The sequence below is a fragment of the Numida meleagris genome, unplaced genomic scaffold (assembly GCF_002078875.1).
Source record: "Numida meleagris isolate 19003 breed g44 Domestic line unplaced genomic scaffold, NumMel1.0 unplaced_Scaffold193, whole genome shotgun sequence".
In the NCBI taxonomy this organism is placed as follows: Eukaryota; Metazoa; Chordata; class Aves; order Galliformes; family Numididae; genus Numida; species Numida meleagris.
This window is the reverse complement of record NW_018363728.1, coordinates 411,854-430,449: the sequence shown is the minus strand read 5'-3', so window position 1 is coordinate 430,449 and position 18,596 is coordinate 411,854. Positions and strand designations below refer to the sequence as shown.

Below are 18,596 nucleotides of genomic sequence, written 5' to 3'. Positions count from 1 at the left end.
CAGTTCGCATATTACAGTCACAGGCAATCTGTATGTACAAATGCTATGAGCAGGAGGGGCTCTACTGTAGCATTTGGTTGGCCATGTGCAGTTTCTTAAACTGTCTGTAATAACTGTTTTGAAGTAAAATTAAAACCAGTTGACAGTGTTCCCATTTTTAAAGGAATGGGATCCTCACTGTTTTCCTCAACTTTCAAAGTATGTTATTTTACTCTCAATAAAAAGCTGCTCAGTCCCACAGATTTTCTTCCCTCAGCTAATCTCTTCAGTATCTTCCTTAACTGTCCAATCATATGAGTCACTCATGGAAATATGAATTTGGAAGATAACTCTCTTACTGTACTTTCAAGGTCTTGGTATTTTGTTTTTATTCTTCATAACTTACCATTTAATTTTTGGTTGTTTTGAACTTACAGGCATATGTTGAAACCTTAGAGGTGAGAGTAAAAGAGCATGAGGATTACAACAGTGATTTGCAAGAAGGAGAGAAGTGGTTATTACATATGTCTAGCAGGCTGGTTAGCCCTGACCTCATGGAGAGTAACAGTCTTGAAGTAATCACTCAGCAACTAGCCAACCACAAGGTGAGTTTGCTGCTTGGGTAAACTGTCTGGTAAATTACAGTGTTTCTTCTTTGCTCCACCAGTGTCATTAATGGCATTAACATGTTTATCTTGTAGCACTGTATCTTCGATCAAATTGAACCTATACAAGAGCATCTGCACACTGGTGTTAATTCTGTTTCAGATTCTTTCTGAGAAGTTCCAAGAAACAGACCACAAAAGATGAATTAGGGTCATTTTGTTTCCAAGGCATTTTTGACTCTGATATTTTTAAGGAAATATTTTTTTCCCAAGTTTTTATTCCCTTCTACTAGATTATAACATTTTGTCCACTGATTTTATTCAAGGTATTGCTATTGATATTAAATCCTCTTCCTCTCTTCATACACACATTTTGAAACTGAGATTCCAAGGGCAAATGTTGAAACCTTTTAACTCATAGTAATTAGCATATTATTCCTTAAGTAATCTCTTTGAATAAAAGTCTGTCTCCACCAAATTTGATTGAATAGTCTTTCCACTGTGGAAGAGTTTATTGAATAAGACATAATTCAGCATCAGCTTTAGTCCTCAGTACTAGACACAAAAGAAGTTGGTAGAGCTCTGGTGATAATACAACAAATGAAGATTAAGGATACTCCTTTTTGGGACATGAGCATATAATGTTTATACACTCAACAGTGTTAATGATGTTTCTGTAGAATACCTACATATAGACTTTTGGTGATAGTTTTTGTGTTGAAAATACATTCTAATTGCTTGGCTATTGCAATATACAGTGCCTGAAAGCCTTTTTCGAAAGCTGAAAAGAAAGACTGCTTCAGAAAAAAACAACTGAACTTTTAATAGGCTCATTAAAAATCTGTGATATGGAACATATTTCAAGTTTAAAATATCTCTTCAAAGGTATTTGATCTATTTCTTAGGCTATCATGGAAGAAATTGCAGGATTTGAAGACTGTTTGGACAACCTTAAGAGTAAAGGTGATTATTTGATCAATCAATGCACAGAACATCTTCAAGCAAAATTTAAGCAAAATATACAAAGCCATCTTCAAGGAACAAGGGACAGCTATTCTGCCATATGTAGCACAGCCCAAAGGGTAAATCTTTCAAAATTGTTTTAAATGCAGTTTAATAACAAATGTTATATTTCTGTAAATACTTGCTGATTCTTAAGTGGCAAGAACTCTACTGTTTTAAGTTGAGCCTATAAATTACTGATATAACTTTTCATCATTATTGTGCTGCAGATGAATTCCTTGTCAGCTAAATGTTACCTTGAAGCCAGCATAGCTAGATGTGTATTAGCCAGAAGTTCTTAGTATCTCCACAACCTCACTATATTCATATTGCAGTAGCTTCTGAGCAGTCACAGCCAAGAAAATAGAGCTATTCCTAATTCAAGAATTAGGGAGAAAACTGCTCAGATACATAAATAACTGCTCTTAATTATGTGTTAAGAAATGCTGTCTCCTAGTTAAACTAGAATATGCAGTTAAGAAGGGCTAGTTGGGTCATTTTGTTAATCTGCTAATCCAGTTAGGAGATCAGACCAGCATAGTTTCAAAAAGAGACAAACAGAGAAAGAGAGAGAAGAGAGAGAAAGAAATAGAAAGAAAAAGAAAAGAAAGACAAAATAGTCAGAAAGTATTATAGAGGTAGGTAAAACCTCATAATAGATCAATGACAAAAATGATGAAGAAGAATTAGAGAAAATGCTCTTCATTTTCATCTCTATTTTCTCTTTCCAGAAGCCATGCCTTAAATAGTGGCTATTTTATCCACAAATGAACAAGGTGCTCATGATGAGCTTTCATCTTCTCGTACTTCTATGTACAAGGGTTAAAATATCTGCAGTATTAAACATTCTTTTTTTTTTTTTTTTCTCGCCTGCAGTTAGCAAGTTGTGGGAAGAAAGCCGATAGTGATGTATGAAAATGTAATTAATTTCCGTAATGTTTATTTTAGGTGTACCAGAGTTTGGAACATGAGCTCCAGAAGCACGTCAATCATCAAGATACCCTACAACAGTGCCAGACTTGGCTGTCTACAGTACAGACAGAGCTAAAGCCAAGTACCTGGACACCTTTCAGCCTGGCAGATGCAGTTAAACAGGTAAAAGTTCAGCACTTGAAAATGCTCAGTTATCCTTATTGAGGTGATTTCGGGTAAGAGCTTTATATTAATGGAGATGAGGTACTCTCTCTAGCCTCCTCAGAGATCTCTTTATCTTGATTGCTTATTCCTGTATCCAAAAGAAATATCTTTAGGGGAAAATGACCTTAGGTGTAGAATCACACAGGGTTTTTGTTAGCTCTGCTTAATGCTTAGAAATACATTCTTTGAAAACAGTTGGTTAATTAGATAACCAGGCTCAGATACTCTGTGACTTTTTTTGCAGAGATATAGTGTCTTAATGCTTGTCTAATTTCCGTTCTGTCTGTCTATTAATGTTCCTGTATGAGATCTGGTTTCATAGTTCCATGGACACAAAGTCTGTTATCAGGCAACCAAAACAAGTTTTCAGTCTGAGCATAGAACTGCTTCCAGCTCACATTAGTCATTAAGAAAGGCGTCTTTTTTTCTGGATTATTTTTAGTAACAGTCAGACTTGTACGTTGTTTTCAAATTAAACTGGTTTGATACTAAAAATGCTGAAATTTGGGGTTTTCTCATCCACCATGTGGCTTTATTAAGATCTTGAAATACTACAGATTTTAATTGTCCTTTTCTCGACTCCTTTATCTGCTCACCTTTGGGAAGGATTTTACTGTCTTTTTGATACTATTCCCACCTGTCCTACTCCTTAAATTAATTTGAGATAGCAATTAACTTCTCTTTTTTATGCTGGACAAATTCAGTTCCATCAGACCTGTCCAAATGCCATATGCTGCAGCCTCGTATACCGCAGCCCTTAGCTGAACTTGCACCAGTTTGCCAATGTTTATTCTGTGGGGGAAGAGGGAAACTGGACCCAATGCAGCAGGCACAGCTTGACAAATATAGACGTAGAAGATCAATCCCTGCCATCAGCCTGCTTTCTTGCTAATGCAGTAATTCAGGGTTTCCACAAGGGCACACTGCTGTCATGTAACTTGTCTGCAAGAAGCCTCTGCTGAGTTAGGTGGTCACGCACCTTCTTCCCTGGGACTCTAGGAGTTATGCTATAGCCCAGCTTGTCAGACACTGATACTGCCATTTTCATGTGGGATGAGGATACTCTTCATATGGAGAGATGAGCTTCTATGGACAATGTCAAGAGGTAGAACCTTCAACAGTATAATGTTATCAAATCTTGTCAATCATAGAAGTTGGGAAGGTTGGGAAAGATTCAGAGGATGTGGAAAAAAGCATGTTGTGCCACTGGGTTGGATCCTCCATGAGGAAGATGCTGGAGAATTTAATAGGTATAGGCAACATGACAATTTATAAATCAGATCAAGTCCTGCTTCCCATTCAGCTTGGGAAAGTAAGTCAATTTGTTGAAACTTTTTATGCATCAATCAAAAAACTTAGATAAACTAAATAATGCCTACGTCACTGAATGCTTTGCTAGGTGGATGATGATAATCAAGATATTAAGAGTTACACTTTTCTGTGTTTGTTACATTTTCTAGTTAAATAGTACAACCCTACATTTCATCTCTTGGAAGTAATGAGCTAAATTAAAAACACTAAACCACATGATTTTAATGAAGTATGACTTATTCCACAGTCTGAGTATATTTGGGGATTGTCTTCCTTCAGGTGAAGCATTTCCGGGCTCTGCAGGAACAGGCGAATACATATTTGGATCTTTTGTGCTCCATGTGTGATCTGTCAGATGCCACAGTGAAGAGTACAGCAACAGATATTCAACAAACAAAACAAATGGTACAAGATAACCACAAGAAACAGCTTTTAATCTTATTTAGAGCTTTAACTGCTTTGATCTGTCCTCTTTTAAAAGGTCATATTGGGTAATAGTTTAAAGAAGGGTGTTCTTACTTTCAGCTTCAGTGCTCCATTTACAAACAGCTTTTTTCCTCTTTCTCTCTTTTTATTATTATTATTTTTTACTTAAATTGACACAATGCTATAGTAGTAGTAATATAATGAAAAAGGGCAAAGTACGCAAAATGCGCTTAAGGAGTGTTACAAAGTGTTTGTCCTAAAGTCATGCAAATAACATGTTGAAGAAAACCTCATCCAAATTGTTTTCATAAAACAAAATTCAGTTTATTATTCTCTTGTTATTAAATCTGAAATATATTTTATGTTATTTTTCATTCAACAGTGGAGTGGTGTTTTCTTTATTAGGATATACTAATGCATTCATTGTAATAATTTTTTTTATGATATTTCAATTCAGAAATCTATGTATTTTATCCAGAGCTTATGAATTTACAGAAATGCACCTCAGTTTTCAGTTTCAAAGTACCTTAATGCTTTGTTTTAAAATAAAATAAACATATGCTATTAGAAAACTATATTATTAGGATCTTCTTTTTAAAGTATGAAAATCTATTTCACATGTGCGCGCGCGCACACACACACACACACACACACACAAATCATCTGAAACTGCTTATATCCAGAGTAAAAATCTGAATAGTAACAGCATTCCATACCAGAGAAGAAAATTGTTTAAATCCAAGTAGTCCATTGACAATAAGGCTGTCCAAACATTGAATAGCTAAAAAAAAACACAAGAATGCGATTCTCCTTGTATATATATAGCAGTGGAAAACATTTAAGAAATCACAGACATGGCAGTACTGAGATATATTAAACTGGTTGAATGTCTAAATCTTAAAGACTTCCTCCGTGTGTTTGGAGTAAAAGAAGCTTTGTGACTATTGGTGGAAGGTGATTAATGGGCTCAGGTCTGATAAGCATTGTTTCTGTTGGCATTTTACAAAACGCATATAGGCAAAGTAACTGGATGAGATCAATAAAGTGTTTAAGTTTTTTTGGGGGGTGGGGTTGATCATTGCAAAGGCATATAGGGCACAGTCCACCAGTAATCTTGGCATGCAATAGACTATAGTATATTACAAAGCTAATTTAAGCTTTAACAAAAGACTCAGAACACTGAAAACACACGCGTAAGTATATTTGCTTTGCTCAAGGGTCATTTTTCTTACAGCTTTCCTTGCGTAGGTCTGATTTTTATGACTTTTGAAGGTTGAGTCTCTTTATGGATAATATTAGCCTCTTTAGAATCTAGTGAAGGAATTTGCTGTGAGTACAGTATTGTGCTTGAAGAAAGACTGGTATTCATCCTCCAGTCTCCAAAAAATATCTGTATTAAAGCAATCCTACTCCATTTTTTTTCCTTTTCTTCTAGATTGAGCAACAGATAATGCACTCGCAGTATTTGGCTCAAGGTTGGGAAGAGATAAAACAAATGAAGGCTGAGCTCTGGATATATTTCCAGGATGCAGATCAACAGCTACAGAATTTGAAAAGGAGACGCGCAGAGTTGGAACTAAATATTGCCCAGAATATGGTACTCCAAGTTAAGGTAAGGAGGTTTTGAGATAAGAGCAGAATGTAAGGTAGAAGTTCATCTGGTAGTTTATTTAATTGCAATGAACGTATTGCATATAATTGCTTATATGTTCTAAGCGAGAGCACAGAAGAGAGAGGAAAGAGAGTTTCCTTATTGATGCTGCAGTTTGACAGAGAGCAAAACAGAATACTATGGTATTTTTCTGGTTTTTTTTCCTGTTGTTTATTTTTTCTTAAGCAGCATACAGTTTGCAGCCTATTGTTTTGATTTGTCTTCACTTTTAAAAGGCTAATTGCTGACTGTAATGAATCTGAAGATAAGATCTGCAGCTTGTACTTACTAAGTTCTTTTATTCCTATACTTATGAGTTAACTAGACCTGTTTCAAAATCAATCTAGGATACCGTTCAGTTTTGCTGGACTCTGAAAAGCGCTGGAGAAGAGACACGATAGAAAGCCACATTAATTTACTGTTAGTAGTGAGTGAGATATATGACTTCAGATGCTCACTCATTCATTTACAGAACAGATAATTTTGATGGCTATTCTGTCCACATCTCAAACATCATTAAAGTAACAAGAAGAAAGAGGAAAACAAATTTTTGATAAGTAATTACATGCTTGGATTTTGCATTTTTACACTAGACTTTTTGTCCTTTTCTGATGTGCCAGGAATTAGGTGAAAACTGTCAGCCCTTCCTGTCCTACAGAAGTCTTTCAACAAAGTCATAACCCTTGAAAATACCTCAGCACAATGTTGTCTAAGTCCTGCTACGCTAGCAAGAGTCAGTAAAGGAACAGGAGTCTGTACTTCTTCACTATTCTAGTCAGGATTATTATGAATAGCAGGCACTGGCTGTAATGTCAGATGTGGTTCAATCTGTATTTTTTCCTTGTATTTGCTCTGGTGTTAGGAAGATCCCTATCTCAATTTGAGGGAGTCACAAAGAAGGAGATAGAGGTGCACAGTAACATCTCTTCTCCAGAACTCCTCAATCCCTCAGTGAAAATTCATCACCCCAGCAAAGTGCTGGAGCTGAGTGTGTTTGTTTAGTTGTAGTTACTGAAACAGGAATTTGGGAAAAGATTATATTTACCCCCAACAGTGTATAAATGCCAAAGAATATCTGGTTAATTTTAGTTGTCAGTATAATCTGTATTTTCAGATGGGGTTCTCTGTGTGTTCTCTGTGACTTCTTGTTCAGTAAAAAATGTATATGTAGATGAGCTATTTTGTCTAGTGGAGTTCATTAATTCAATATTAATTCAAATATTAATTAAACAGTGATAATAGCTATTGGAGAAAGAGGAACAAAACAAGGTATGGATGTGGGGGTGACTGACTCATGGACTCTTGTTTCCTATTTCAGTTTCTAACAAAAAAGGAAATAAATGAGTTAGAAACACTACTGGTAAAATGAATTCTCTTGAGATCACAATTACCTTGTATGTTATAATGTAGGTGGAAGCAGTGCCAATCCAGGAACCTGGCTGGCAAAGTGTGACTTGTTTGTGATTTCTTTTTATCAATGGTAACTGCTCTGGTTTGCTGTTCTTACATGAGAAGATGGAGAGAAAGGTTGAGGGAGAGAAGTCACTTTTTCCAGTTAACATTTGTGCAACATTTGCCTGGGCAGATAATTAGTACCAACACAATATATTAATTTCAGAGTTTAAATAAAAACTTCTCTGTGTCGTTTACACATCACCATATTGGTTTTGGTTTGTATCTTTTTCAGGAATTCAGTCAGAAGTTACAGTCTAAGCAGTCAGCTCTTACTTCGGTGACTGAGAAGATAAACAAACTAACCCAAGGACAGGAATCACCTGAACACAAGGAAATTGGACAGTTGAGCAACCAGTGGCTGGACCTCTGCCTTCAAACACACAGTTTGCTCATACAGAGGGAGGAAGATCTGCAGAGGACAGTGGATTACCATGATCGTATGAATGTAGTTGAAGTTTTCTTGGAAAAGCTCACAAAAGAGTGGGACAACTTGGCTAGGTAAAACGAGGGATAGAAAGGAGCACATACACACTGAAAGAGCAGTTTACAAGATGTCTCTGAGTGGATCTGCTAAAAATCCATTTTCCCATACTTAATTAAAAACAGGCCTCCTATATTAATTATAGCATAATTACTTGTACTGAAATAAAGAGTATGAGGAGTTGCATCTTCCATCTTTGTCTTTAAGATCGCATCAGGGGTATCACATTTTCTGATACATCAGGCATTTTTGTTTGAACGTTTCATTTGTCTTTCTCGTCAGTGCTTTATTTATTAGACTATTAAATTTAAGTTTAGTTACTCCTACTGAATTACTGCAGATGCTTCTTACTCAAGTTTAAAAGAAACATAAAGGATGTGCATAAAATTGCACATGGAAATCTACTACTGCTGGTATTACTTGAAGTGCTGATGTCCATATTGGAAATGAAAGAGAAGAACAAAAAATGTTAAACTTTTTAATTAATATTTGAGACCGATATCTTCAAATGAATCTGAAAAGTGTAGGTATTTGTATTATATTGATTCCAGTATGCAGTGGGCTCATAATTCATCCTAGCCTCTTTTAAAACTGTCTTGAGATAGGATCTAATCATTAATTTCTGTCTTGCCGTTTTGATAACAGATCTGATGCTGAAAGCACAAATGTACACCTTGAAGCTTTGCAAAAATTGGCACTAACACTACAAGAGAGGAGATTTGCTCTGGAAGATTTGAAAGATCAGAAACAGAAGATGGTGGAACATCTGAATCTTGAAGACAAAGAATTAGTAAAGGAGCAATTTGGTCATTTTGAGCAACGCTGGACTCAGCTGGAGGAACTTGTGAAAAGAAAAATTCAAATTTCTGTTTCAACCTTAGAGGAGCTTAGTTTGGTGCATTCCAAATTTCAGGAACTAATGGAATGGGCAGAAGAGCAGCAACCTAGTATCTCAGAGGCTCTTAAACACAGCCCACCTCCAGATTTGGCTCAGAGTCTTCTCATGGACCATCTTGCCATTTGTAGTGAGCTTGAAGCGAAACAGCTTGTTCTGAAGACACTGTTGAAAGATGCTGAAAGGGTGATGACCAGCTTAGGGCTCAGTGAAAGACGAGAGCTGCAGAAAGCACTTTCTGATGCACAGCATCATGTAGATTGTCTCAGTGACCTGGTTGGCCAGAGGAGAAAGCACCTGAATAAAGCACTGTCTGAAAAAACACAGTTTCTCATGGCAGTCTTTCAGGCTACCAACCAAATTCATCAACATGAGAAGAAGGTAACATTTCCAGAACATATCTGTCTATTGCCAGAAGATGTGAACAAACAGATCAGGACTTGTAAGAATGCCCAAGCTAGCTTGAAGGCCTATCAAAATGAAGTCACTGGGCTATGGGCTCAAGGAAGGGATTTAATGAAAGAAGCAACAGAACAAGAAAAGAGTGAAGTGTTAGGTAAACTGCAAGAACTACAGAACATATATGACACTGTATTACAAAAGTGTACCCAGAGATTGTTAGAACTGGAGAAAAATATAGTTTCCAGGAAATATTTCAAAGAAGATTTGGATAAGGCTTGCCATTGGCTAAAGCAAGCTGATATTGTCACATTCCCAGAAGTTAATGTAATGAATAGTAACTCTGAACTGTATACCCAGTTGTCCAAATATCAACAGATTCTTGAGCAGTCTCCAGAATATGAAAATCTCCTACTTGCTTTGCAAAGAGATGGCCAAGAAATCCTACCATCGCTTAATGAAGTGGATCATTCTTATCTGGATGAAAAACTTAATGTTCTCCCTCAGCAATTCAATACTGTCACTGCTCTAGCAAAAGATAAATTCTATAAAGTTCAGGAGGCAATTTATGCTAGAAAAGAATATACCTCTTTGATTGAGTTGACAACTAAAGCCTTGACTGAGCTAGATGATCAGTTTATTAATATGGACAAAGCTCCAGCTGTTTTTTTAGCCAAAGAAGTTGTGTCACTCCAGCAGGCCTTCAGAGACCTCCTAGGTGAAGTGATGAGCCTTGGTGCAGCAGTGGATGAACTAAACCAGAAGAAGGAGGCCTTTCGAAGCACTGGCCAGCCATGGCAACCAGATGAGATGTTAAAACTTGTCACGTTATATCACAAGCTGAAGAGGCAAATAGAACAGAAAATCAACCTGTTAGAAGACACAATAGAAGCATGTCAAGAACATGAGAAAATGTGTACACAGCTTGAGGCACAGCTAGAGGCAGTGAAAAATGAACAGATGAAGGTAAATGAAGAAATGCTCCCAGTAGAAGAAAAATTGAAAATATACCATTCTCTGGTGGGCAGCTTGCAAGATTCAGGGAGTCTTCTGAAGCGAATAACTGAGCATATAGAAGCACTTTCTCTTCAGCTTGATCCATCTGCACGTGAAACAACAAATCATCAAGTGCTGTCTTGGCAAGACAAACTAAAGAATTTGCATGCTGCCATTGGTGACACAGTGATGGACTGTGAGAATAGACTTGTGCAAAGCATAGACTTCCAGACAGAAATCTGCCGCTCGCTTGACTGGCTCAGATGGGTGAAAACAGAACTCAATGGAAAATTAAGTTTGGACCTAAAACTGCAGAGCATCCAAGAAGAAATCCGAAAGGTTCAGATACATCAGGAAGAAGTGCAGTCAAGCCTGAGAGTAATGAATGCACTGAGCAATAAAGAGAAAGAGAGATATATGAAAGCAAAGGAGCTGATACCTGCTGATCTGGAAAACACTCTTGCTGAGTTGACAGAACTAGATGGTGAAGTTCAAGAAGCTATACACATGAGACAGGTTAGTGTATACCTATTGTCATTAGTTTCTTACTCATGAAGCTGAAAAATATAGCTCTGAGGCTTGATGTTTGTAGTCTGCATGAAAGGATTGATTTTAATAATCCCGTTGGTTTTTTTGAAATACTTAAGATTGTGGTCTGCTGCCACTATTGAAAGAAAGAGCAGTAAGAGTTCCTCGATATGCCTATATACTTATACACAGAAGTGCAGGCTCGCTCCATCTGATCTCCCCAGACCTGCATCTTAGATGTAGTAAAAGGAAAAGAAAGCAAGTCTCTCCATGGCAATCGGTCCCGGTGCAAGCAAGTTCTGCAGCAAAGCAGGGGATTGCAGTGTGTGAGGGAGGCCTGCAATCAAAGAAACCCCAGGGTGAGGAGGGAGAAGCTGGCAACTACCAGGAGTCCTCAGCCCTTGAGAGAGTGGCTTAGGAAGTGTGAGGAGGGCCAGGACATATTTGTTGGTAATGTGAATTTTTGCCTGTTACTGTTTTAATTTTCACTTTCATTTCAGGCTACCTTGGATAAATTATATAGCCTTTGCCAAAGATACTACCAAGTGATTCAGATAACAAATGACTGGCTTGAGGACGCTCAGGAGTTTCTGCATTTAACGAGAAATGGTCTTGATGTTGAGAACTCTGAAGGGAACCTAGGGAACCACATTGAATTTTTCAGCACAGAAAGTCAGTTCAGTAATAATTTGAAGGAGTTACAGGGCCTGGTGTCTGAGCTGGAGCCCTTTATCCATGCCACAGCAAGAGAGCAGCTCATGCAGAATCTAGCTTCATTGGAAGAGAAGGGCAAAGGGACAAAGCAGGAAGCCAAAACTCAGCAGGAACTGTTGCAAAGGTATAGTCTTCTTTTATTCTTTCATTTTGTTAGTGATTTTTTTTCATTGTGTTAGTGATGAAAGGAACAGATCCCATTACTTGATTTAATTTGTGCTGGAGTTTTGTAAAATGTGTTACTGATGACAGAAGCAGATACTAGGATTCAGAACTCTTGGATTCTGATTTTTCCTCTGCTACTGACTAGATATGTGATCCTGAGGAAGATATGATAAAGTTGTATAAAGCTTGGAAGAGCATGAAGAAGCTAAATAGAGAATGGTTACATATTATTTCACATGGGATAAGAACCATGGAGGAGCAAATGAAATTGAAGTAGACATTTTGAACTACAAAGAAATACCATTTTAACCAGCATGACTGTATTACTTATTCCAGAGTGTTCTGGATGCCGAAAGTTTGGATGGGTTTGAAACACAACCTAGACAAAGTCACTAATGAAAGTGTTCATCAAAGGCTATTCAATGCCAAGCTATGAGCACAGTTTTTCATTACCACTAAGGCACAGTTGAAAATCAACAGCATATACTTCTGTATGTGTGCTCTTTCCCAGTAGTCTTTCTTTTTCTTGGAAAATAATGGTTTTATATTACATTAAATTGATCTTTCTGGTACTGCATTTGTTTAAGGTGTGCTTCTGAGTGGCAGGAGTATCAGACAGCAAGACAAAAGGTCATTGAAGTGATGAATGAGGCTGAGAAAAAATTATCTGAATTCTCAGTAGCTAAAGCTGCTTCTTCTCATGAAGCAGAAGAGAAATTGCTAACACATAAGGTAAGGTGCTGAAAATTATATGAAATCATTTTCCTTCAGTTAAGAATGAATGTATTTTATAGAGGTGCTGACCCAGGGAAACCTGAAGTTGAGTTTTTAGATCTTTTCCTGTTGCTTTTAAGCATTAGAGTACATAAAGAATTGTGGTTTTTTTCTTTTCAATTACAGACTTTAATAGTAGAGGTTAAAATCTTTGCTATGAAAAGGTTCCTGAATACATATTTCCAATCCTTTTGAGGCATTAGCAAGGACAGAAAATCTGATTACACCAAATTTCAGCTGCTTCCAGAGATTTGAATTTTGGAGCAAATTCCTTGGATCATGATAGCTAATATATTGTATCTGCAAAATGAAGTGGAACTTAACCAAGTCACTCAACACAGGGTACATCTTTTTTATCTGCAGTGGATGGAAGTGGCTCATCTGCCTGCAAATGTGTTGAAGAGTTATGAATTGTATTGTTAAGAAAAGAAAAACTGAATGTCCATTTTTGCTTTTTCAGACTCTTGTGTCTGTAGTTAATTCTTTCCATGAGAAGATCACAACTCTAGAAGAAAAGGCTTCACAGCTGGAAAAAGTTAGCAATGATGCCAGCAAGGCTACTGTAAGTAGATCAATGACAACAGTTTGGCAGCGCTGGACACGGCTCCGGAATGTAGCCAAAGAACAGGAGAAAATTTTGGAAGATGCAGTACAGGAATGGAAGGGCTTTAATGATAAGGTAACTTCTGGTCTTGGTAACTCCTCTAACTGTACGTAGGATTTTGCTCCTTATACTGGCCTTTACAAACATTGAGTACAGATTATAAGAAAGTCTTGTGAAACAAATAAGTCAATTTTATTTATAAGAAATTCATGATGAGAAAGCTGACTACAGGTATCAGTCATTTTTCTCAGTTCACCAAAAGAAAAAAAGAAGCCCACCATGGAACACCTCGGTTTAGAATCACTGCCTCCAACACTTACACTGTTCTTTTATATGTGTACATGTATAGTAAATACACTTTCCTTGACTTCTGATGGTTCTTCAGAGTCTCTTCCTCTATGTTTCCCTTCCCTCAAGTGATTAAGTCAATCTCTTTTTCTTTTCCTTTTTTTTTTTTCCTGAAAAGAATGAAGCTGCTAATTTGAAGTTTGGGTACTGGTATCTTTGCTTGTCACCACTCTGGTCACATCACTCTTTTTCCCTAAAATCCTATTTGACTTTTTATCTGTCATTGTCCATTATTTTATGCTCAGATTACAAGCTCTTTGAGAATGAGGATCATCTTTCTGTTAAATGTATGGCTCATGCCAAACAGGAGTCTGCCATGGACTAAAGATCTAGGTCCTATGGCAAGAAAGATAATAAATGATAAAAAATGGGAGGAACAGCACAGCACAACAAAAGAGACCTTTAGAAAACCTAGTGTGAAGAGTTAGGCTACCTAGCTATAGCTGGCAGCAGTAGGGCAGAAATTTAAATCTTCTATAGGGACTGTTGCCCTATACCACAAATGTTCTGTGGCATCTAAACATACAGCAGAAGGCTTAGAATCATTTGGTATCAGTTGTAGTAAGAGACTGTATCTCTTTGCATTCTTTGCATAGATTCAGAAAGCTACTGTAGTAATAGATCAACTACAAGATCGTTTACCAGAAAGCTCAGTAGAAAAAGCATCTAAAACAGAGCTCCTGGAACTCCTGGATTACCACAGCAGCTTCCTTCTGGAAGTGGAGCACCAGCTATCATCTTTGGGTCTGCTCAAACAGCATGCTCTCAATATGCTTCAGGATGTGGAAGTAAAGCTTCTGTCTCAGGAAGAAGTACCAGTCATGCAAGAAGTCAAAGCAATGCAAGATCGATGCCACAAGTAAGCAGTTTTTTTATAAGATTCACTAGAAAAATGGTAACTTAAAATTAATTCAGTAATAATAATTCACTTATTATTTCTATTATCATTAACTATTACCATTATTAAATATTATTAGATTTAAAATAAGCATCAGTTAAAATTTAAATGAACTTTAATTTGGAAATACAGTTTTACCGTTGTTTTTTATTTCCATCAACTGTAAGTATATATTTTAGAGTATGTACTTCCTGCCTTGCCTTAATAATAATAACTTATGTAAGAATAGCATAAGCTACATTGGAGTTGTAACTGATTTTAAACACTTCAATTGCATCTCACCTTTAACAGTGATCTTTCAACTTTTTGTATCCTAAGTTTAGATTAGTTTATCGCTTTGTTTCTCCTATATAAAGCACATCAGTTCAAAAAGTAGGCATCCTTTGAATTTTACAAGGGGATTTAGTGCATGGGCAAATAGAACACATCTTAAAATTATACCCTGTGATTATATGAATATTTATATAAATCTAAAGTGTTTATCTATCATGTAAACCAGGAAGTTTTATAGCTAAAGTTCAGGGTTTTAGATTAGAGATACCTGCAGCAGAACTATTTAATTCTTACTGCCTAATTAGTAAAGAAGTATGGGCAAGTCTAAGAAGCATTTTTTTTCTGGCCTATTTTAGGAGTTTATCTTGGAATGGTGACGAATCATTCTAAATTATACCCTAAAATAACCTGTTTCCTCCACAGATAATATAGACACCCTGTGATGGTGAACTTAAATGTAGGTGTCTGTACTATAAACATTTGCATTTGTTCGGAAAAAAAATTGTACCTAGATGTCAAAATACATAAAACCACTAATTAAAAGGATTGAACTAAGGAATAAATGTAAGAGATGCATCTGCTGCTCTAGTAGGCTTGCTACTCTGCTCTCTTTTTTATTATTCTTAATATGGTTCTATTAATCATTCTCTTCATTATTCAGTACTTTTGACAAGGCAGTATGTTTAGAAATCCTTAATTCTTCACAAATAGTCATTTTTTCTATTTCTAAAGTATGCAACAGAAAGTGAAAAAAAGTGTAAAGCTCGTGAAACAGGAGCTGAAGGAGCGTGAGGAGGTTGAAGCACAAATAAATGTTGTGAAGACTTGGATCCAGGAAACAAAAGAATATTTATTAAACCCTGATGTGGAAGTGGATGCTCAACTTCAGGAGTTGAAGGTATATCAAATATGTCAGTTTCTAAATTACAGTGTTTCTAATGTATCTTCCTAATCTAGTAGAGAGTATTAATCACTTCCAAACCACCATCAATTCGAAATACACAAAATTAATTGAATTTAGAGTAAGCCACCAGAAAAAAAATATATTAAAAGTGGGCTGTAATATCTTACTTAAAAAATATTTATGATATATGTAAATATTTGTATTTATGTAACTTTACATATCTAGGATCATTCTATTACATCTCCTAATTTAAAATATGGAGGAACTATAGAATATGAATGGGCAGAATGTGACATTTCTTTTGAGTCAGAGGTCTTGGGAGAAACAAAAGCAACTAAATAAAATAAACTCTTTTTACTGGAGGTGCTGAAAACTTGGTGTTTTCTGTATACAGATGACATACTGGAACAGAGGACTGGGCTAGAACATCATAAGTGAGAATCCAGGGAATCTCAACATACAATTCTTTATATGAACTAATTAAAAAAAAAAAAAAGTTGGAAGCAATTAGTTTTGTTGTAAGCTGCAAGTAATATCTTCTTTTGCTTATACATTTTATACAGACATCATTGTTTTCCTTTTGTTCCTAACAATATTGTTTTTCTGTAATTAGTCTCTCCTCTGCGAAGCAACTACTCATCGCCAGGCTGTTGAAAAAATGGCTGAACAACAACAGAATAAGTACTTGGGGCTTTATACAATTTTGCCTTCTGAACTCTCTCTTCATTTAGCAGAAGTTGGGCTGGCCCTTGTAACTGTACAAGATCAGGTAAAATGTAGTAGATAAAACTGTTACAGAATAAGTGCATTTTTTTTTCAGTTGGTTATCCAGTCCAACCCCAATTGCTCAAGCAGAGACACCCAGAGCAAGTTGCCCAGGACCATGCCCACATGGCTTTTGGAGATCTCCTGTGAGGGAGACTCCAAATCTTAGTGGGCAACCTGCCCACTAGTGCAGTCACCTGCGTAATACAAAAGTGCTTCCTGGTATTCAGAGGGAACCTCCTGTGTTCCAGTTTGTGTCCATTGTCTCCTGTCTTGGTACTGGTCACCACTGAAAAGAGCCTGATTGCCACTACAGATGTAGGGCCCTTCTTTAGACTTCATAACTTTGCAACATGCTGCATCCAAGTGTGGTCAGTGTGATTAGTTTTATTATCTACTTACTTTAACAAAATAAAATTAAGTTAATTTCAAAGTGAAAGTCTATTTCCTTTCAGGAAGAGAGTTTTCTAGATACTGAATTTCTTATTTTTGACAGATTCAAGCCAAAGAAAAAGAAACTGGGCATATCAAAACGCTGTATCAAGAGTTTGGACAGAAAATTCAGGGGATAGCAAATGAATTAAATGCAATTCTTTCCAAACTGAAAAGGAAAACAAGTGATATAGCAAAAGCTAAACTTGAACAGAAGGTAAGACTAAGGTTTTCTTAATTGGTTACTTAATTGGTTAAAACTCTTCTGAACTGAGAATTTGTGCCAATATTATATTCGTAAAGATTTCAGATTTTTTAATTATTATTTCATTATGTAGTTCAATGGAATGGACAGAAATACTCTTTGCAAACTAGCCCATACAGAGTATAACTAGCCCATGAGGGTATAACAAGAAAGTGGAGGGAGTATTTGAGAGTAAAAGAGCATGCAATTCTCTCTAAATAAAAAATATGATTGCAATCTGAAGAAGCCCAAGAGTCTTCCTAACTATTCCTAAAAGACCATTCTTTTCAGTCCGTCTTTACAGTTGATAAATATAATTTTGCTTAGTTAGTAGTTGATCTTGTATAATTTGGTGTAATCATGAAGTTAAGTACTACTGGTGCAGTTAAGGGGAAATGCAAAGGACTCTTTGCTATTTTTCTGGGTCTTCTGAATTTTAGTTATGTACTATAGTCATAAAAACTCATCTCAGCTGATACTTAATGGCCAAGTTAGGATTGTCGTATGAGAGTAGAACTTTATTTTTTTTCCTTGAATGTTGTTTTTTCTGGGTTTTTTTTTTTTTTTTTCTTGAGGGTAGGAAGGAGATGGGGCAGGGAAACAGGCTGTGGTTTATTTTCTGTTTGCGTAGCTCTTTTAACTAGTTAAAGATGAGCTTGATCAAGTTACTGTGTGAAAGTAGGTAAAGCATACCAAATAGGAGTAGACTTGGTATGTCTAATGTATCAAAAATTACCTGTTTGTTTTCATGGGTTATTAGCACCATCATCTGAAGTGCTATTTGCTTTCTAAAATGTGTCACTGAAATACATTACATTAAAACTTGTAAATCCTTGACCCCAGAAATTTAACAGAAAGCCAATTAAATGTATTTTCCAATATGGCACAGACAAAAGCTCTACGTCACCAGAGATTTAGTAAAGTTTCTGTAACTGCACAACAGCTCTCAGCTGATATTTCTGAGATTGGGTTGGCTTTGATCACAGTAGTAAATATTTTTGGTATTAAAATTGAAACTGGTTGTAAAAAGTAAAATAAAATATTTGAAATCCACGTGATCCAAATCAAATATATCTGTCTGTCACTTTCAAGCAACATAGAAATTCCTTTTCTTTATTCTAGATATATAGACATGTAGTTATGCCTGACTGAAATACATATGTTATTGTATTTAGATGTGCAGATCAACATCTATCTTTATGTCTACACATAAATAGTTATGTTATTAAAGTGTGATGCTATTAATAGAATAATAGTCATTTATCACAAATGATCAAATGATTGATCATAAATTACAATCTAATGTGTCTCTGTCAGGACAGTCCTGACCAGATGAGTTTAAAGTACTTGCAGCTAGATTAGCATTCAGTTCTGAATTAGTTATTGCCTGATGATTGCAATTTATATTTTTAAAAATAATTGCGTAGTGTTTGATAGGAATTATTTTACATAAACAATGAATCATTAATACCTTTGGCATAAAAACAAAGACAAAAACCCAGCACCTCAAGAAAGAGTAGTCAGCAAGCATTTCATCAGTTTGAGAACTATAGGTAACCTCTTATATTTCTTTTTTAACCCTTACAGAAACTTTGTAATTATGGTAGAAA

The 18,596-nt window shown here is 36.1% G+C and overlaps 1 protein-coding gene across 12 annotated transcripts in view; it reads left to right on the top strand.

Annotated features, from left to right (window-relative positions):
- SYNE1 (spectrin repeat containing nuclear envelope protein 1) overlaps nt 1-18,596 on the top strand; it is a 286,948-nt gene that overhangs the window by 157,105 nt on the left and 111,247 nt on the right. For all 12 annotated transcript variants that reach the window (XR_002433840.1, XR_002433841.1, XM_021382260.1 and 9 more), the window contains 14 exons: nt 417-584; nt 1,490-1,666; nt 2,535-2,681; nt 4,314-4,439; nt 5,896-6,072; nt 7,799-8,064; nt 8,693-10,853; nt 11,366-11,703; nt 12,332-12,476; nt 12,979-13,197; nt 14,067-14,329; nt 15,374-15,539; nt 16,159-16,314; nt 16,807-16,959. Coding sequence is in view for 10 of the 12 variants with exons in the window: in XM_021382260.1 (XP_021237935.1) it covers nt 417-584; nt 1,490-1,666; nt 2,535-2,681; nt 4,314-4,439; nt 5,896-6,072; nt 7,799-8,064; nt 8,693-10,853; nt 11,366-11,703; nt 12,332-12,476; nt 12,979-13,197; nt 14,067-14,329; nt 15,374-15,539; nt 16,159-16,314; nt 16,807-16,959 (4,662 nt within the window). In the remaining 2 variants the exon portion in view is untranslated. The remainder of the gene's footprint in view (nt 1-416; nt 585-1,489; nt 1,667-2,534; nt 2,682-4,313; nt 4,440-5,895; nt 6,073-7,798; nt 8,065-8,692; nt 10,854-11,365; nt 11,704-12,331; nt 12,477-12,978; nt 13,198-14,066; nt 14,330-15,373; nt 15,540-16,158; nt 16,315-16,806; nt 16,960-18,596) is intronic.